A 22,336-nucleotide genomic window follows, 5' to 3' on the forward strand; every position below is an offset into this window, starting at 1 on the left:
TCCTATTAATATAATAAATGTAATCTGGCATGGTCAGAGTGTATTACAACCAATACACGTAATTTTCAACACAACATGACCACAAAAACATGATAAATTTGGCATTCTTTTGATGTTATGTTATTCTACTTCCATGTCGGTCACTTTATCATTCAGTAAACAGGGCCGTTATCTCCTTATTGAGACCAAAAGTGATACATTCCGATCCAGCCAGGCTCGTCTTATTCATGCACGCTTTATTAAATCTCGTTTTATTATTCGTGAGTCGACTCTGTGGTATACAAGTCCAAGGTTCTATTGTGACTGCACGTTGTCAAATCATACAACTAATGTCACAGCACACGTAAGGCCAACAAAATATGTTTCTTGTCCTGACACTGGGCATACTCTAGATAGTCATCATAAACTACAGTGAAATAAGTTATTTGTTATGATATATGATTGATAAGTCAGCAAAACATTTTGTTTTTCCTCTGATATTTTCTGTGTTTACCAGTAGGGGCAAAGGCTTCAGATCAACCGGCTATTACATGCTGACAATATTATCATTATCTTAAAGAAATTTTAACACTGTATGTTATATCAAATGGTTTATTTCAGTGTAAGATCGAAGTGAGAACCAGGCCCCAATTTCACGAAACAACTTAAGTAATTGCTTAGCTAAGTCTGTTATTTCAAATGCTTGCTTTTGTACTTTATGCGTCTTCAATGTTGACTTTTTTATCCATAACAGAACCGTATACGTCTATTTCATAGATAAAAACAAAATAATTCTGAATTTTACAGAAAACGAAGTATAGAAATAAGAAATATACTTAAGCAAATACTTAAGTTCGTTATATCGTGCTTAAAGAGAAATATCATATTTGCATGACAGAAATAAATACTGCAGACAAATTCTACTAACCATACTGTATTTTAGCTATAAATACATTGTTATAGAAAAAAATCAACTTTAAATAACAATTACTTAAGTAATAACACGATTTTAAAATAACAGACTTAACTAAGTAATTACTTAAGTTGTTTTTTTTTGTGAAATTGCCATTTCACGAAAAAATTTAAGTAAGTACTTAGTTAAGTCTGTTATTTTAAAATCTTGCTACTGCTTAAGCTATTGTTAGTTAATGTTGATTTTTTCTTTACGGATGTATTTATAGCTAAATTAAACTTTGGTTAGTAGTATTTGTCTGCAGTACTTATTTAAGTCACGCAAGTACGAAATTTCTATTTAAGCACGAGATAACGAACTTAAGTATTTGCTTAAGTATATTTCTTCCTTTTATACTTCATTTTCTATAACATTCAGAATTCTTGTGTTTTGATCTATGAAATAGTCGTGTACGGGTCTGATATAGATGAAAATGTCAACATTGAAGACGCATAAAGGGCAAAAACAAGCAGTTTAAATAACAGACTTAGCTAAGCAATTACTTAAGTTTTTTCGTGGAATTGGGGCCAGAACAACATTTTTACCACAGGTGCATTAATGTGAAATATGGCGTTCATGAGTGAAACATTTTTTTATTTTAAACGTGAGACAAACATCCGAATGTTTTCAATAAATTATTCTTTTTGGCCTGTATTTTCACTATGAATTGTTCTATTTTAATTGCTCATAAAAGTATCTAATATGAGATTATAATGCATTTAAGTATATTTCTACCACAATCAGATTTACCGCCATTTCTCACTGTTACACTCTTAAAATAACTGTTGCAGTAGAGTTTTCCAAATATATTATATCTGTATCATTTATTTTACTCGCAGCAAAGGCTTTGAAAAGTGGTTGCAGTTTTTATTCTGAAATTACTCTTATTAGAGATAGAATGAGTTTTTGTAACTTCTACACTAAACTCTCACTATGGTAGATATGAAAACGAGTCATGGAAATACAAGCAATAACTCTATCGCCCAATAATGATGTAATGGTTTTTGATATTTGAATAAATGTTAAAACAAATTGAAAATTGAAAATTCGCAGAGGTCCTTACGCTAGTAATAAGTGCACGATATAAATTTTGACTTTCCATTGATAATAAAACACCCATTTCTATTGTGCAGTTTATCTCCTACGCTCGTATTTATCACTCTTAAACACCTTGAAAGCTTAAATCCAAGTCTTTTGTGATAAATTTATGAAAAGGGATAATGATATTAGCAAAGAACATTGATAAAAATGAACGTTAAAACATATTGTTTCAAATGAAGAGGCATTTATTTTCGTTAGGATTGCACGAAATGACACCTTCAAATCTAACGCCATTGTTTGGGTTTCAGGGAAGGATTTTCTGGGTTTACTGATGGCTTTACCCACAGAGAGGAGCTCATCAACATACGGGTAAGACAACATAGTTATGACAGATTCGACAGGCAACCAAAGACACCTTGCACCTGATCGATATATCGCACACTGACTATTGTCAGTTGTCAGTAATTTTGAGAGAAAAAGTTAAAACATAGTCCAAGATCCCTTGCCGCCAAAACATAACTGAAATTCACATTGAATCCAAGACCCTGTTCCACCTTAACATAACTGAAATTCACATTGAATCCAAGACCCTTTTCACCTTAACATACTGGTAACTGAAATTCACATTGAATCCAAGACCCTTATTCACCTTAACATATTGAATCCAAGACACCTTGCCATCTTAACATACCTGAAATTCACTTTGAATCGAAGACCCCTTGCCAATAGCATAATTGAAATTCTCACTGAATCCAAGACCCCTTGCCACCTTAACATAAATGAAATTCACATTGAATCTAAGACCCCGTCCCAAACTATCATAAGTGAAGTTCACATTGAATCCAAGATCCTTTGTCACCTTAACATAACTGAAAATCTTACTGAATTCAATATCCCTTGTCACCTTAACATAACTGAAATTCACAATGAATCCAATACCCTTTGTCACCTTAACATAACTGAAATTCACAATGAATCCAATACCCTTTGCCACCTTAACATAACTGAAATTCACAATGAATCCAATACCCTTTGTTACCTTAACATATTGAATCCAAGACACCTTGCCATCTTAAAATACCTGAAATTCACATTGATACAATGACGTGTAACCATCGCAATGTAATGAAACTGTATCAGTTATGTGATAAATAATTTTCTTCCATAGGTCTTAAATAATAAACACTGATTCCGCATTGATTTACCAATTACCAGATGTCCTTGCATTTAACGGGTCGTTTCAGTTTAAATGGTGAAAAAGACGCATTTCACTTTTGAGTCGAAAATGATTAATACCTCCGCAATGAAGATTTTTTTTGAAAGAGAGAGAGAGAGGAACATTTTTCAACGGACCGCTTAACCCCCTTAACTTCGTCCGTTTGCTTGTTTTGTTGCCAACACAATTATACGCCGTATGGCGACTTTCCAGCTTTGATGGTGGAGGAGGACCCGGGTGCCTCTCCGTGCAATATTTTATCACAGACGGGTACTGACCTTCCGTAAGCCAGCCACATAAAGAATTCAACGCCCCGATTGAGGTTTGAACCCACATCGGTGAGGGGCAAGTGATCTAAAGTCAGCGACCTTTACCACTCGGGCATGGAGCTCCCTAAACTTCGTTTGTGTGTGTGTGGATGGGGGGGGGGGGGGGGGGGGGGTTATAATAATCCAATTTGCTGGTACGTATAGCATTTTGTTGTAACAACTACAAATTTAGTGTTTTTCATGCAGTCAACTCTAGGTGCGATATTTTTTCGAGAAATTATTGTGATTTGTAACTAAGACTGTGACTGATGCCAGAAAAGGTCAAACAATTTATCGTCGATGTTCTTACGCAAAAAAATAACGTTAAGAATATAATCCATGGTTTAATAGGTGATTGCTTTAATTGTTGATACTTTTATTAGCAAACTGCAAAATGTCATAGAGTGTTCGGACGTAATCGGAGTAACGCAACAATAAATTTATTCCCCTTGTAGAAGGGAGTTTTAGTTTCACCCAGTGACGTTTATATTTTATTTGCAATGAACTGTTACATGTTATCTTATTTATATAAAGTTTATGCCAGTTGCTGTCGTCGTTTCTTTCTTAACATAACATCCGAATTTCGACCGTTTTTTTTTTTAGGTAAACGGATAGTTTTGGATAATTCATAATTCATATACAATGTTTTCAATATTTAGAAGCTGTGTTGATGGATGTCACCTCGCATCCATATCTAAAAAGTGTTGTTAGTTTCTTTTTACAAAAATGTTGCAATTATAAAATTTGGGAGGATTTTAGTTTATCACCGTAAAATTGTACTTTATGGTGCGGAACTACCCTCTACGGTGCTTTGATCACTGAGCTATTGTACCCAAATGGTGCGCTTAATTGTCACTAGATTAGTAGATAAGTGGGGGTAATCATACGTGGAACATTTTTTGTCAGTGACAAAAATAATTTATATATGATATAAATCGATGATTGTTATAAATTATATTTCTTTTCTACATACCACACAGTTCGCTCTTACTGCTTTTATCAATAAAAGGGTCAAGGTCCGCTTGCTGGCTATGCTCGTTTTAAATAAAACTCAAAACAAGGTATGATATTATACTTAATCAGAGTATTGTTGACAAGTCTAGAACAAGTCATTTTCCTGACAACATATCGGACAAATTGAATGTGTTCGATCGGAAAGGCAGACCATAATGATAATATGACGTACTGTTTGGGTCTATATATTTTTAATGAACCAGCCAGTAAAAAAATACATGTTACAACATATAAAACTTATAGTTATTTTTAAACATAGATTACGACAAAAGTACAAAAGATGTATTGTTAAAAGTTATATGCGCTGGAAAAACTTTTCTTCTGCTTCAAGGTAAACATTCTGATTTTGATTCAAAACCGGAAGCAAATATTGCTATAAAATATATCTTGTTCAATAACAAAAAATAATATTAATGACATCACTCTTTTCGGTAAGGTAACAGTTTTATTTTTTATTCTTTCGCGATAACATGCGTTTACACAGGCGATTTTTAAGCAGAGGTAATAGTTATTTTTTCTGATTAAGGCAACTGCATTTTTTAAATGACCATCGTGGCAGTTCTAATTGTCGGAAGCATTTCACACTTTCTTGACACCAATTCATGAATTGCAGTATTGGGATCCGACAGATTGAATAGACGTGTTGATAACAGCATAATAATACAGCGAAGCGATTGATCCCAATAGAGTGTACTGAATTTTAACTCTGTGACTGTATCATAAATTCGGATCGTATCATTGAGCAATCCCAATAGAGTGTACTGAAATTCAACTCTGTGACTGTATCATAAATTCGGATCGTATCATTGAGCAATCCCAATAGAGTGTACTGAAATTCAACTCTGTGACCGTGTATCATAAATTCGGATCGTATCATTGAGCAATCCCAATAGAGTGTACTGAAATTCAACTCTGTGACTGTATCATAAATTCGGATCGTATCATTGAGCAATCCCAATAGAGTGTACTGAAATTCAACTCTGTGACTGTATCATAAATTCGGATCGTATCATTGAGCATCCAATAGAGTGTACTGAAATCAACTCTGTGACCGTGTATCATAAATTCGGATCGTATCATTGAGCAATCCAAGAGTGTACTGAAATTCAACTCTGTGACTGTATCATAAATTCGGATCGTATCATTGAGCAATCCCAATAGAGTGTACTGAAATTCAACTCTGTGACTGTATCATAAATTCGGATCGTATCATTGAGCAATCCCAATAGAGTGTACTGAAATTCAACTCTGTGACTGTATCATAAATTCGGATCATATCATTGAATAATCCCAATAGAGTGTACTGAAATTCAACTCTGTGACTGTATCATAAATTCGGATCGTATCACTGAGCAATGTTAACTATGCCAAAACAGTAATGGCTGCTTGTCAAGGAACCGAAAATGTATCCAGCTATGGTAATATATTCTTTTTTTTTCTTACTGCAGAACGTTTGCCATCACACGGTTTTGTTTGTAGCTTGCATAGTAACATTCTGTTTGCTCGAATAGTCCAGATCCACTTGATATGGAACTTTTATGAAATACCAACATGCCAATCGAGCATATCCCATAATCTATAGAGAAATTTCTATTCAAACTGTTGAGTAAAAACAGCGAAAACAAATGAACAAAATACTTAAATGCATTCTTTAACACACTGCATTATAACGACTTTCGGTCATCACTCAAAGAAACTGTTCGACCTGTGCAAGGGAGGGGATACAGCCAATTATTTTTCAATTATTGAGTCACTGCTTTTGACCAATGATTGACAACAGTCGTCTGACGTCATTTGTAACACGGTGTCTCGCGATCAACGATGAACAACTTAATCCCAGTCGTCGAGAACAAGACCACTTTCACCAACAATCAGTTTGTTTACTTTCAATTATTATACACTTATTTATGCCATATAATACCTCCACGTCAGGTAGCGCAAAGCAGCCATCTGCTTCTACGCCGGGTAGTTTAGAGTTGTCATGGTGACACGAGGAACTATTTCTACCTGGTCAGTGATAGTGGCTCGCCGATTCCAATTACGCAATAACTAAAACTCAATTATTACCAAATAAGGGAGATTAATTGAGTTTTGATGCAAGCATGCAGTGCGGGCAAATTGATACGGCTTATCTGTTGTTTGAATTGATTTCTGTTATTCGAAATTATGTTTGCTTCCCAATGTTTTCAGATTTCCAATATTTGTGACAAGCTAGATTTTAGACTTAACTAACAAATAGTAGTTGAAGCGTTTAAATTTATCACAGAATTGTACATTTTTAACTTGACAAACACTGGCCTGAATGAAAGATAAAAAGTCACATCTAAAATGGTTTGTATACACCAAGCTTTTGATATGTTTTCACATGTAATAAAAATAAGATCATTAAAATTATTCTAATTTAAAAGGAAATACATGTTTAGTTTCATTAAAAGACGGTACCATTGACATTACCTCAACATACTATTTTGCGCCATACAATGTTTTCTGTAGTATCTTGTTTTTACATAAAAGACATATTAGAATCGGAATAATATATAGCAAAATAGCAGGTGCGTAACCTCTCTTCGTTGGTTTTGAATATATAAATATTTAGTTCTGCTGTCGTAATATTATTTCTTATTATTTTTCTAATATTCATTCTCTCTGTTTTAGAGTTCTTAAACAATTCAAAGATTTTTTAAAATCAACTGAAAATTGAAAATATGAACAATTCAATATTTGATCAAATAGGCAGCCATTTTGTTTGCACGGCAACGTAAAACCAAATGACGTATTCGAATGAATTCATCTTTTTATTTTTATCTGATCTGACATATTTACTTTGACAAATAATGTCTACACTTTCCAACCAGAACGAAATAAATAATCCTGGTTACATCTCAATCTCAAAACTATCTAAAACAGCATTTAGAGCATAATAATTACATTAATAAAATAAAAATATAACAGACCTTAATATGCTATATTTTTGCAAATTTTTTATATTTATTTGTGAAATAAATAAATTCCAAGAGCTGAAATAAAAGCTTTATCGGGAACACAAACAAAAATACAATATTCCTGGTTTTATGTTCTTCATTTCCATTAAAACTACATAACATTATACTAGATTTTTTTAATTGTAAAAAAATGTAGTTCATTGATAGTGAAAATAAAAAAAAAAGATCGGGCAAACTTATATCGACGCATATCTGAGACGAAATTATTTGTCAGAAGTCTTAATTTCAAAATCGATATCTTACATTTTTACAAATGGATTTCAATATCAAAAATCATTTTAACTCGAGCAAGCGGCGCAATAAAGGCAACCATTAGGCGTATTATAAATTCTACCCCCTGTAAAGAGTAAGATTTGTTTTATCCTTTTACAGTCGCTTTCTGCCCTTATAATGATATGGAGCAAATAACCATCCGGTGTATCGCCATAAAACACACTCACTAATTGATTTACTATGTCTTCTCTCAACTTCTTACGGAAACATGGCTCATGATAACTGCGTCACTAAAATACTTAATTGATTATTAAATTGATATATGTGAAAACGCTGCAGTCACAAGAATAATTTCCAAGAGTTGAAAAATGACGCCGATTCTGCAAATTCCGCCGGAATTTAATGCAGGCGTGGGTGCACAAATATAAAACAATCGATCTTTGAACTGCTTGCGAACGGAGAGAGCAATGTGACGGCATACACCCGCTTTGCACGGAACAGTCAAGAATTCGCGGGAACATTGTTCTAGTTTATCCAAGAAACTGCAACGATTTCTTCAAGCGTTCCTCGTTTGTGTTTGATTGATGATCGAATGTTTCCGATACTGACTGGTTCTACGATTGATGGTTTGTAGAAAATTATTTTAAATGGGATCTGTAAATCAACCCGAATCTGCCAGGAGAAGTAATTTCAAATCATTATAATTTCAGTCACATCGCACATAAAATTGTCGCCTGTACCAACACACGTTTACTAGCATGATCGAAGCGGCATCATAAAAATAGCAAACCAGACATACATATGCCGAGCTGTTTTTGTGAGAAAAAAAATGTATATTTCGTAATAATTACAACAGCTCCTTGTAGAATGCTGCAGCGAAAAGAAACACGACTTTGCTAGGTTTTGGAAGTGGCAACTTCAGGGACGGAAGGTCGAAGGTTCATATCCCATTAAGAACCGTTGCGAAGTGACCGGAAAGTTAAAGCTAGTAAAATAAAGCTGACCGATTGTCTACTGACTTTCTGTTTGTTGTTTTGTTATTGAACGAAATCTTCAATGTTTATCGATATTAAATGAAACTAAGTGAAGTGTTTGTGTGTGCTATTTATAGAACTGTGTCAGGGAAAGTAGTCACGAAAGGTACAATACGGAACTTAAAAGGTACAATACGGTTTTTTTCTGCCTGTTCATATTTAATTGTGAAATACAAGCCGATTTTTTTTTACAGAATGCATATAGGTATATAATAAAAGGAAGTGCCTCACAAATCAAAACGGGTATTTCTTTCAATAAGGATACTTTAATAATAAACTTTACTGTCACAGTTTAAATTCTCTTAATTTTATGTTGAATATAACTTCATTTGTATACGTTAATTCAGTACGTTCAACAACATCATTTATAAATATATGTTTAATTTGCTCATAATTATAATATTATTTTCCTAAATTTGAGATATAATATATCTATCTTCAGTTCTAAAACTAATTGGTTTGTTTAGGAACTATCTATGTCAATATACATACATTGTATTAAATTACACACAGCAAAGTACTACAGCAGGATTGAGAAGTGAGTTAAGGTAGTAGAGGTGTAATAGCAATGTTTACAAAATGGCATTTGCATGGTATATTCTTAAAGATGACCGTGTTTTGCACTGTATTGCAAATTTTAAACAACTTTTACCATGCCGTTTTTTCTAAATTTTGTATAACTTGTGGTATCTCCTCTAGCTCAAGTAGAGAAAAATTTCAAAGTGATGGCCGCTATATAAAATGTTTGCAGAGAACTCATTTTACCATTAATTTTAATAAAAGAATCATCAAACTATTGTTAAACAATTATTAAACACAAAATAAAAATGTGGATATCATTTTATATAGTGTTCCTCAAGTAAACGGATTTAATGATACAGAATTCTTATTTAAACGGTGAAAAAATAAGGTCGAATCCTTGTTTCTGTTTTGAATTTTGCTTACTTCATTCAAAAATTACCTTGGGACAGATGTAAAACCTACCTAAATTTCTTCCGCAATATGTAATCTAAAGAATGGAAGCAAAATAGAGAACTTTTACCACATGTAACTCAATATTTTTACAGATGTGTAACTCTACCCCTTCTGTTTAAGTAGTAAATTCACTTTGAACAGCAAGAAATCGCTTAGCAAATGTTTTTTTTTTTCATTTTTGTACAATAAATCTATCATAAGTCTTGAAAGAAGTAAAAACTTACTAGAAAAATAAGGAAAATAAGGGGAAAAAAATTTGGTCCCAGTAGGGCTTGAACCTACGCCCCCCTGACAATTGTAGTAAATGTGGGTTTATGGTAGGAATTGAATACTCTTCAAAAAGGAGGTACTCTATTACACATCTACTACCTTAAATAGCAATTTAGATCTCAGTCTCTTCTATTCCTTTAGCAAAATTAAACAGTAACACAACTTTAATTTGTAATGAACTCGCTAAAAATCTCAGAACAATTTAGGAGAAATACATAAATGCAAAAAGAAACGTATTGAACCTAGTAAGAACGGTGATTGTCCACGAGAACAATACATAGATCTACAGACAGAGCGATTTTTTCTACTATTACGTAAATGAATATCTTGAAACAGATATATTTAACTCAATACTTTCACTTTTAAGTCCCCTTTAGTACTTTTTTAAACTTGCGGTATTACTTACGTTCAAATATTTGTCTGAGAAAAACGCGTTTGGTATTAAAATGTCCTAAGAAAATATATAATTATAAATATATTGGTAATAAAATATATATTGCCAACAAACGTGGTTCCGCTACAATATTGTATTATTTACATTTTCTGTCCGTTTAAGAAGAATCCCTGCAGAAACATGTCAAAATAATTAAAACGGTTTTTAATTTTTACAAAACTATATTGGTTTTCATTTTTCACACGCTATACTTTTAAATCATACCAGCAAAATGAAATTATTTCTGTATGTCGCGTTGTAAACCGATAGTTGCGTCTTATTGGATAAATTTTGCAAAACCACGTGATAAAACATCGGCGAATAGTAATGGCGGGGTGGAGACGTGCAGTGTACAATCTCTAACGCCTTCTATGTTAAGAATTTGTACAGAACTGTGATCATACGAGAAATACCGTTATAGCTCAGTCTGTATGATAGGAGTTCTTAAATAAAAGCAGTTCATGTTTTAATTTGCACACAATGAAACATACCGTTGGAGTTTACACGTACATACGCAAAAATATTCCACGTCCACGTAGCAGTTAACACCCGAAGACTCTATCTCACGTGTGTATGCGAAACATTTTATGTATTTGAATGTCTTGGATGCACACAAAAATCAAACTTTGGAGTTTCAGATGTTCTGAAATTGGCTTGTTTCTATTACACTTTTAAATGACACAATTACTAGGTCAGTTTCAAAATAGTTGGTTTTCATTTTCAGCATGCTTTTAAATGTAATCGGTGTTGTCTACATCTCTAATATGAAGAGGCTCGCTATTTTTTTAACGGTCACTATACTGAAAAATATACTAAAGATAAACTACAGTGGGAATCAAACGAGTTTATGCTGCAGCGTTACAATATTTTATAAAGTAACATTGGCATAGTACCCTATCATCATTATTTGTTTAAATAACCACTACATTTTCACTAGGCAAATATGATACCCTTGTAATATTATCAGCTAATATGCTCTTATGAAATCTGACACCCTTCTACATTTCGCATATTGGCAAAATTTTATTTACGTTATCAAAGTGGATGTTCAGCGATCTTAAGATTAGAAGAAATTTCGACATTTACCGTCTTGTAAACAGATGTCTTCTTATGTTTACAGACTAGCTTAGTGACATCTACATGACAAGGAGTTATCTACCATGGTCAGATATTTTCGGAATTGTTTAAAGATAAGAATCACTGATTAGTTTAACTTTATTGGTCTTAATTAAGTGTACCTATGTTTGTTTTGGACTGTAAGTAAGTGAAACCTGTTTGTTTTGAAGAGTTTATCAGTGTCTTAGGCATGTCATGCACGATAGCACGTGTATTGTCACTTTAACAAGAGTCGAGGTGGTGATATATTATCTGGGTAAACTTCATAATCAAATTTCTTTTGATATATATATATATATATGAAACTAAGAAACGTTTAATTGGATTAGCACAGCTCGAAGACTATTGGTAGTTGACTGTTGAAATAGTAATACTGATTCCTCATTGCAAAGCAGATGATGTTTGACAGCTTTGCACGTGTTTGTCTTTCGAAAATATTTAAGTGAAAATGTATGTTGTGCCTTTGTACCGCAATATAAGCGTTTTTACATGATAGTTTGAAAAGTGTTACAAATATTTATACTTATAGAGGAAACACAAATTCAATAAGGCCCAAGTTAGTACAGGTCATAAAAGTCATAGCACGTTATGACAAAACAGCGTCAGAGCTAAGCTTAACACTTAGCAGAAGATACTACTGTTAGCAGCTTAATTTACTTTGCGTGTTATACTTACCAGCTAGCTCCATATTTACATTTTGGCCATTGTTTTATGAAGCAGTGTTTTACGAAAACGAAATCAGAAAATAAGTTTTCTAGGCAAAAACATACAACTGATGACCATATTGTTTTAGCTTCCTACTGTTTACATAACCAAATTCTGTTATTTTAGTCACATGTTATTAAAACTAATCTCCGTGTAAGCTTTCTATTTTACTAAACTGTTTTAAATAAATAACATCTCACTATATAACAAGAAGTATTTCTCTGTGAAGTTCAAAGTGTGACCATTTTCTAAGATCTGAGACAGGTTCGATATTAACTCTCCTGACGAATGGAACATTATCCGTGCAATTAAATTGTCCGGAAAATCGCAAAAATCTAATAAAGCAGAAGTTTTGACGCGAGAGACAAATCATGGCAAAATCAAAACATTATTTAAACACTGCAAACGGTTTGATATTAAACCGCTAGACAGCGGTGTACAATATTGAACAAATCTGTAAAAAGCTGGGGTCATTTTCTGACATGCTAGAGATGAAACAACCACGTAATTTCTTTGAGGAATTTAAGTCCAAAGAGACTACGTATAGGATTTATACAGTCTTTTTTCCCCTCAAAATTCAAGGTTTTAGATTTAATACATTTTTTCTAGAGAACCTATAAACACTGAAATATTTTAATAAAGGTTGTTATTAATTAGAAGTCAAGATTATTCATTCAGAACGTATATTCTCAAACAAACAGGAACAATAGTATAAAGTAGGTAATCAAGCAGTACTTCCGGGGAGATAAGAAAAAAATCCTCAATTTTTTCCCAGCTGAAGTGGCATTTTCATGTTTTATGTAAGCCAGTTCCTGTTTTTATTTCATTGTGGACCTATACCTGACATTTTGGTAGCATTTTCAAAGAGAATGTTTGCAATTATAGAAATGAAAACAAACCTTATTACTTATATCTTCATATCCGCATTTTAGCTGTCAGTTTGGGCTATATTCCATAGTGTTGACCTTTCAGACAAGAAATCTCTCTTAGCAGATACATGACCCCTACTTTTCTTGGTGTTTTTTTTTTTTTTTTTTTTGTGGTTTATATGTCATGCTAGTATTTTTTTAAATGGGCCTGGCTATGTGTTACAGATCCCTGAAGTTTGTTAGTTTTATATAGAACGTATAGCAAATATATTTACCACTGTACAGCCTACAAGCACTCTGTAATAAGGTGACGTGAACAGTATTGTTTGAAAATAAACCACATGATCGTGCCTGCTTGATTGGTTTGGCATGTTCGCTAGCACTAGAACATGTTCTTGCTCGGATCTTTAATCCGCTTTACTGCATCTTTTCAGCGAATTTAAGGTTGAAACATGTGGTTCGAACGGGTTTATCAATTAGATTCTAATTGGAAAGCCACATCAGCGTGTAAATTTGTCCTAATCCTGATCGTTTAGCCGTCAACGCGTATGAAATGAAATAAAAGTGATTAGTTGAAAAGCACAACCTCAGGAATTTGTAGAAAAAAGTTTTGAAAGTCATACGGCATTTAATAACATTTGAACACTTGAAGAATACTTTCAGCTTTTTCCTAATCAGGCATGTACTGCGTAAATTGCCTGCAACTCCCGTAATTTTATCGTTGCTATAAACGAAGTTCAGATTTCCCCAGACTAAGTAAATAAAACTGTTCATTCCATATTTCAGTTTATTAAAAAGGAATTGAAAGATAATATGTAACTATGAATTTATGCAGTTGTCATTTCCTTTATTACTGAATGTTAAATTAAGAGCAGAATTCTACAGTCGATGCGGTTTAAGGGCTACAAAATTCTAACATGGCGGTTCGAATTCTTTTTGGACAGGGATTTCTTTCCATATTCTAGTTCAGAATTCGGAGAAACAATAATTAATTGTAACTTTAAAATTAGTTAAAACAATCTGTATCATTTAACTTTGCTGAACCCCTTTTAAACTGTTGTTGATCTTTCATGAGCTTTTGAGTTCACATGCACACTTTCACAAAAGTCTTTTAACATAAATCTTCCACCTCTGAGGCATTAGCATTATAATATATTTCCATGGTATGGTTTTAATCGTACTATGTAACTAATAAAGAGTATATGATCCACATTTATTCTCTTAACAACAATTAATATTATTTTTGATTGTTATAATTGATGATAATTGTATATTAGGTTGTTTGGGCGGGTTTTTTTTTATTAAATATGAACTAGCAGTGTTGTGTGTCTTTTTAATTATTTGCAGTATTTATGTCTTAATTCAGTGAAATATCTGTTTTAGTCTATTCCTTAGCACATAATCTGAATATATATCTATTTTTATCTATCTTGTATCTTTTAAGTTGATTTGATCTTCAACTTACTTATCATAATCTAATCGGCAGTAGAGTTTTCGATCCCTGACGAAACACGAGCCTGTGAGTGGCATCTGGCATACACAGCATTGGAGACAGTGCTCGTGCCAACTCAAGTCGACAACTCTCATGAGGTAACGATCTTCTATATGGCGACAACATCCGGCGCAAAGCTCACGTTGTGCTGACGGCATTCCGACTGAAATGTAACATACAAATGATCATTACCTGTTCTCTTTAAAGCATATGTCCTGCTTATGTTTTTAAAGTAAATTTTAAGAAAAAAATTCAATAGTTTGTTTGTCGAGGTTTCAGTCATATGGCGATTTTCTAGTTTTAAGGTAATGGACCCGTAATAACACTCGTGAATTTCCGTATGGTCGCGTATTCTCGTTTCCTCGAACGGAAATGTACCTCAATGCGCATATGACTTTCTGTAAGAAATAGAGAATATAGACATATGTAAGTTTGGCATCCACTATCCAAAATAGTTGAGGAAGACCACAGGTGCCCCAGGAGCATATTCTAAGAAAGTGGGATCTTTTGTTATACCAATTCATAAAGGACGTGACAGTTTTATGCGCATACGTGATATTTCCATGTGGCCCAGTCCACTGGATTCTTTTCTGTCTTACATTTAGTTCTATAATTTTTTGTTTTCATCTCTATATATAATATATATAGGCAATACAAAAAGTCTACTGCTCTTTTTCCCTGGATATTGAACTTTTTTATATTTTATTCCTGCACAAGGATTTTACTGACTTTTTCTAGGTAATAAAATATTTTCAAAAGTTAGATGATTTTATATATTCAGAAAGAGCTACTTCAGAAATCTAAATGCAGTATTTTTTTTATTTCCCTATTTCGTGAAGGTTATATTGTATGAGGTAATTTTAAAATATGAAAAACTATCAAATAAAATTAAGGTTCATATTTTCTTGTTAGGTAGAAAAACGAATCTATAAAAAAATTTGAAACTTAAAAGGAAAATATTTTTAGTTATACATATTTTATGAAAAATAAATATCTGAGAAGAACTTAAAGTGAAAATCACTAGTTGTTATTATGATTTTATGATTCTAGAAAACCGCATTCAACTCCTAGCGTTGTTGTGCGCCCAACGTGAAAAAAAAAAGAAATTTGTTTAAATTGTTACAATAATGGTTAGAAGGAATCTACAAACGGTAGTAAAATGCTACATTTATACATTATAAAGACATTAATGTCTATAAGTACGGTAATTGCGGCCATCGTTGTTCCGGTTACCGAACAGATAGGCATCTTAACCACGCACTGTGATGATAGTTTTTCTTTATATGTTTTGGTCTGGAACATGCATGGTTCATATACTTTGGTCTTAAATGGCCACGGTTATGATTTCGCACTTTGTGAAACTTTTATGATATTTATACGACTGGTTTAATGTTATTTTGGTGCCTAACGTACGTAAAATCATTTATATATTTCTTTATCGCAATTTTCTGTGTAATAGAAGTTTGTTTGCATAAATACTATGATAAAATATTTTGGGTGCATTAAGTTTTATAAGGAACACACAAATTGTAGAAAACACATTTTTATAGAAAACTTATACTCTTAAAAGAGCTATTACTTTCAATGGACATCTTTTGAACTGTTAGAAATGAATTTGCTTCTTAACGAAATTTCGCCCCGTTAAATGTTTAGTATTTTTTGTCAAATAAAGACAACAGTTACTTTCGGCTTACATTAAAACTTTACGTACGTTAGTCACCAAAATAACATTATACCAGTCGTATAAATATCATAAAAGTTAAGCATACAGTAATTAAAGCACACAGTGATTTACTCATATAGTAATTAAATCATACAGTAATTTAAGCATGCAGTAATTTACGCAGTAATTAAAGCATATTGTAATTTAAGCTTACAGTAATTAAATCATACAGTAATAGCATACACAAACAAAAGCTTACAGTAATAAAATCATACAGTAATTTACGCATACAGTAATTAAATCATATTGTAATTTAAGCATACAGTAATTAAATCATACAGTAATTTAAGCTTACAGTATTTAAGCATACAGTAATTAAAGCATGCATTAATTTAAGCATAAGTAATTAAATCATACAGTAATTTAAGCATACGGTAATTAAAGCATATTGTAATTTAAGCATACAGTAATTAAATCATACAGTAATTTAAGCATACAGGATATAAAGGATACAGTAATTTAAGCATGCAGAAATTAAAGCATGCAGATATTAAAGCAAACAGTAATATAAGCATATAGTAGTTTAAGCATACAGTAATTAAAGCATACAGTAATTTAAGCATACAGTAATTTAACACACTGATGACAGAAAGAGTTACAAACATAGATTATGTTGACAGTCGTCGAACCAGTCTGAGACCATGCTCATGACTTGGCACAACGGAAAAATCGAAAAATAACATCAAGTCCCTAATTTCATATACTCTGTGGTGTCACCCTAGTAGTTCTTTGAAATTGTGAGGTCTCCATTTTGAAGCCATCCCTATTTTGACTGGTCACATTTGAAATGTTTTTATTGACATTGTGTAAATCTTGTGTCATTTCTGATGTTTTAACAGTTGTTTTGTCTGTTTTCTGCAGGACCACATTTTGTGCGGAAGGATTAAAAAAGTACTCCGGACCGTGGCAGATGCGCATGAAGATTTTTACGCAGTTTCATTTTTTTAGATTAAAAAAAAAACAATCTATTGTCATGTAAAAAAAGCGAGTTACTGTGTCAGTTACGCACTAAAATTCTGAAGTAATGAAGAAAGAAATTCAGGTTCATTTTGTACTATATACCATATTCTTAAAAGTCGTCTGTAATCATTTGATAATGAACAACAGAAATGCAATTTATTTTGATAAAAAATGATATCGTTTTGTACATCTTAAAGTAAGTCCCATTTGTCAGAGAATATATAGGTATAAAATTTGAAGGTAAAGACATCATCTTTTTTTGTACTGAACTCCGATTATTTTGTCTAGTCTCAGTGCACATATGTATAAACTGATCTTGTTACAAAATTCTACAATACGGAGGTAAACTATTGAGAACACTTGTGCTCAAATTTAAGAGATGGTCAGAAATTTGAAAACACTTTTACTAACGTCATCATTTAGTAACCCAAATAATCGTTTGCCTTTCTCCAGTTCAACTTTAAAAAAAATGAAATAAAAATAAGGGAAAGAAGAGATTTTTAAACTGCTCTTTACATAGAAAGGTATATACCTGTTTTGTGTGTCCAAAGCGTATGGCTTCCATCTTTATTTATTTCTGAGAGCATACCCATAGTAGTGTCACTTGGAACAGATAAATTCCACATTGCACATACAAGCAACACAATGCGCGTATAAAATACACTACACTTGTTTGTATTTTCCTTTGCTTCCAGAATTAAACTGATATATAATGCATGTACTATACATGTATACAATGATTTTAAAATGTGACAATCTATGTATTAGGTATGTTTACGTGTCTTTCTCTTTGAATTGAAACTATTCTATGTACTCAAATGTAGATACTGGTAAAAGAGAATGATACTGGATGTTCAAATGACCAATCAAATGTGAGATAACTAGTTACGTTGACCAATAGTGCGTCAAAGTAGATGCGAAAATTCCCACACAACTTCATGCAATATTATAGGTGTTTTGACGTTTGAGATCAATCAAACGTATGTAAAACTGTTACTTTAAGGGTGATATTTCCATAAAAGTTCCAAAATCCGTGTTTTTGGCGCTCATTTCTGCATAAGCAGAAACAAAATGATAGATTCCTGTTGTAAACAGATGTCTTATTGTTCCATACACGTAAGTTAAGTTAAGTAAGTTAATTTGTTTATTAAGCAACATACATTTTTCCTCTTTTTTGAAAAAAAAATCACTGAACGTTTTCATTAAAACTTTTCATAATCCTGACATATCCAATACACCGTCATAGAGCATTCGTTTTTAGCGAGTTTGACAAGATATTTAAACGCTATCGGTGTATCACGACAGTAAAATTTCAACTGTGAAATACTGTCAACAATGTGGTTAAGCCCCTCCCACTCTACCCGTTTAAGGCAATACAGTAGTTTAAGATAAAATTTCAGCACGACCTTAATAACAGTTTATTCAAAAGATGTAAGATTCATTTGGATTTCGTTTCTATATTTTGACTGAAAATTATAGAATTTATTATTCCGCATACCAAACGTGAAGCGTCCCCAATATTCAAAAAAAAAAAAAAAAAAAAAAAAAAAAAAAAAAAACAACAACAAATTGCTATTCACACTAGTTTTGTATGATTCGTTTATTTTCTGTTAATTGTTAATTCAGATATGTGTCCTATTTCTTCTTAAGACTTGGTTTATTTTCCTATGTTAGCTTTTGGCGTTGGAGTTCATTCAGTTATGGTTACCTTTCCCCACTCACTAAACATAAGCCTTGGAGCAACGGAGAGGGGGGGACCTCCCCCGCCCCTTTGGGCAGCATAAGCTTTGCCACACACACCCTACCCCCCCCCCCCCCCCAACAATTTTTGATCCTAAAACTGATTTTTGTCAGAAATAACAGTACATGAAGGAAAAAAGCCAATTTGAGGCAGCATTCAGATGTACTGTTAAGGATTTGATGTAATATTGTGTCGAAAAAGGGGAAGAAAATATTTTAGTTGTTGTTGTTTTTCTTGGGGTTGTCAAAAAAAAAATCAGGGAAAATAAGGATAGGTTGGCCGGTCCCTCATTGCCCCCTTCCGCAATATTGAGATCGCTCCTACGCCTGTGCTAACAGATGAAATGCGAGTATGTTTACATGTTGGTAGTTATTGATAATTATAGATCGGAGGAAAGTTTCATAAAGTACATAATCTACGCTTTTATGTCTATCTAATTATGTATCTACATATTGATTTTTGCAACTCACTTTGCCATTATTATGCTATATCATGAGTCCACGATTCAATGCTGTGACATAACTGTTACATTTTTGTTTGATACTGGTTCTTGAAATAGATGAATTTTAAAAGATATGCACTGTACTTGGACAAGGATTCACCCTGTTTTGTCCGAAGTAGCTTTAGCTTCGTGCAACGGGTCCCTAACAGAAAGGTTTGGCAATAAGAAAAGAGACCGTTAGAAAAAATCGGTTCTACGTTAAATAAATAGACTGTTGGTTACGTCATTCGGGCTGGTTTATTCCTTTTAAAGCCGGTACCTTACTTACAACATAGTTTGGAAAATACTTACGCCAATATCTTATATCAAATGCAACTGACACATATATATCTCCGCACATTTAAGGTGTGCACCCGTACTGACAATCGATAATTTCCGTACGATTACGCATTCTTGTACGATTTCGGCATCCTTCGGTAATAACAACCTGAGAGTGCCGAAATCGAACACAGAGAATCACAGAGAATCCGTAATCTTACGGACAATGCTGATTGACGTTATGGGTCCATGACCTTAAACACATTTGGTGAAGACTTCAGTTTGAACGCGTCACTTTAAAAGGAACACTTTGACAAATTAGACACAATTATTAACAAGAACATATTATCATTATACCCATCATTACTACAATACTTGTTACCTCTTTGATCTTTCATTGAATTGCATGCATATTTACCTGTTCTTAAATCAGCCGTGATGGTTATGGTGAGTTATCAGATCAAATTTGTTATTACGGTTAAGGTGTCAAAAAGTAAATGCTCTTGTTTTTAAGACTATACATTTAGAGTGGACTTTGGCCGTTTATTAAAGGATATATAGTTTCCTTCCTGAATTATATGTAAAGTTTGAATGCTGCTTAGAATTAATGCATGTATTTTCCATGGGCATTACTTTTACAACGGGTTTTACTTCCGTAGTTTTCCTTATTGACCGTTCGATGCGTGTTTTAAATTATTGAAATTGTTTTCTTTACTTTGTAAAAGAAATGTAGATTCAAAAACATCAGTTTTTGCAAAATATACTGTAGTCTATATGAGCTACTCTTTTATGTCTCGTTGACGTATTCTTATGGGAATTTTGTTTAGATATGTCAACATAATTCTCGCTTCAAGAAACCGTGAAACACTTTCACTTTTCCATTGTCGTTATAGCTCGACCATAAAGTAGTCTCACAATGGATTTTACGACATGCGATATATCAATCAGGGTTGATCTACCTGTAGTAACGCCAAATTAACCAAGAAAACCTACAAAAAGTAATGTCTTTATACATCATAAATTTTAAGGCTGTTCGAACACACACAAGCGCATTTTAACTGCATGTAGTAGTATCTTTATATCAATTTTAGCGACAGAAATGTCTGGTTAAAGATGACAACGATAATTTCATTTTGTTACCCATTAATATTGTTTAGCTTTTTATTCCATTTGTATAAAATCAGATTGGAGTGTTAGGCAACGAAACATATTTTTTCAAGCTATTTTACAGTTTTTCACAAATTTGCCACACTTTCAATGAAAAGGCGCCAACTGAGTAAATCAAGGAATCTTTTGTATAAGTCATTGCAATATGTTAAAATAAACTGCCCCATGCTCTTATAGAAGACACACGTTCTCATTACAGATGGACGGGCCTAACTGATCAAAACAACATTGCCCTGTAGCTCAGTTGCTTGAGTGCAAGACTCTGAATCGAGATGTTGCAATTTGGATCCCCGTGACCCGAGTAATATGGAGTTGCTGACAGTTACTTCCGAAGAGCAAGACAGTATTGGTAGGTCTGGTCCTTTTGTAAGATCAAGTCATTTTGTCATCTATGATATCTTTGTCTTGAACATAATTATTTATCATTTAATGCCAGACTTGAGGAAGATAGAGGCAATCGGTAGCCGCTCATTCACTAACTGGCGGTTCCAAGAGAGACGGACGACATAACCATGGTGCACGGTATGTTAGCGGGTGCTTAAATAAACAGCGCTGTAGTATAATAGAAAGTGTGATTTCAGTTGGAATATTACACTTCTATACGGTACATACGTGGCACTGTCAGCTGACATTCAAGAGTAGTGCTTAGCCCCATTTAGGATTATTTCAGTAGAAAATACTGTTTACTTACAGATGTAACTATAAAGAGTATCAAAAGTACATAAACTACGGTTTGGTTCGTAAACATTGTCATCAAAATTTATTATGTATTTTGCAATGTAATATTCGAAGTAAACAGTACTGTAAGACCAGTACAGGACAAGATCTTTACGATTCAATGTTGTTCATTAAATACACATGCGAACATTTTCTCGACCTGTAATGTATAATATACATAAGTATTCCTAGCGTTAAATAAGTAATTACAAAATCAATACATTCAATGTATCTATAAACCATTACGAGAATAAAAACAACACTCGTTAAATGCGTTTCAAGTCCAAACTTACCGTTGACGTTTAGCATGTATATCCGCAGTTTAGTTTTGACGTATTGTCATATTGAAGGGTAGCACAAAACCGATAATCTCTCGTAAACTAAAATGGGAATATGATTATTTTGTTTACCTGGTGACATCCCCGGCTCTTCCACATCACTGTGTCAACTCCATGCCTATATTTTAACTTTAAAGAAATCATGTTTGACAAATAAATGGGAATTGTAAATGGCATTTTAACAAAAATAGAACGCAGCGGGACTTTTGTTTGGAAATGCATTTAGAATTATTCTTTCGTACAAATAGTTTGAATTGTTTAGCATTAAAATTTGTATTTAGACAGTGTGAATTGTGTAATGGATTAATGTT

At 33.0% G+C, this 22,336-nt stretch overlaps 1 protein-coding gene across 3 annotated transcripts in view; it reads right to left on the reverse strand.

Annotated features, from left to right (window-relative positions):
• Positions 1-22,336, reverse strand: part of LOC123554271 (LIM homeobox transcription factor 1-beta.1-like) — a 59,739-nt gene that overhangs the window by 15,663 nt on the left and 21,740 nt on the right. Inside the window, exons 1-2 of one of the 3 annotated variants that reach the window (XM_045344296.2) lie at positions 17,835-18,819; positions 14,593-14,782 (exon numbers count right to left, since the gene is read on the reverse strand). In XM_045344296.2, the coding sequence (XP_045200231.2) occupies positions 14,593-14,782; positions 17,835-17,928 (284 nt within the window). In that variant the 5' untranslated portion in view covers positions 17,929-18,819. Of the gene's footprint in view, positions 1-14,592; positions 14,783-17,834; positions 18,822-22,336 lie in introns of those variants that run through there. The other 2 variants (XM_045344321.2, XM_053525252.1) reach the window with 2 other exon arrangements.

The sequence above is a fragment of the Mercenaria mercenaria genome, chromosome 15 (assembly GCF_021730395.1).
Source record: "Mercenaria mercenaria strain notata chromosome 15, MADL_Memer_1, whole genome shotgun sequence".
Taxonomy (NCBI): Eukaryota; Metazoa; Mollusca; class Bivalvia; order Venerida; family Veneridae; genus Mercenaria; species Mercenaria mercenaria.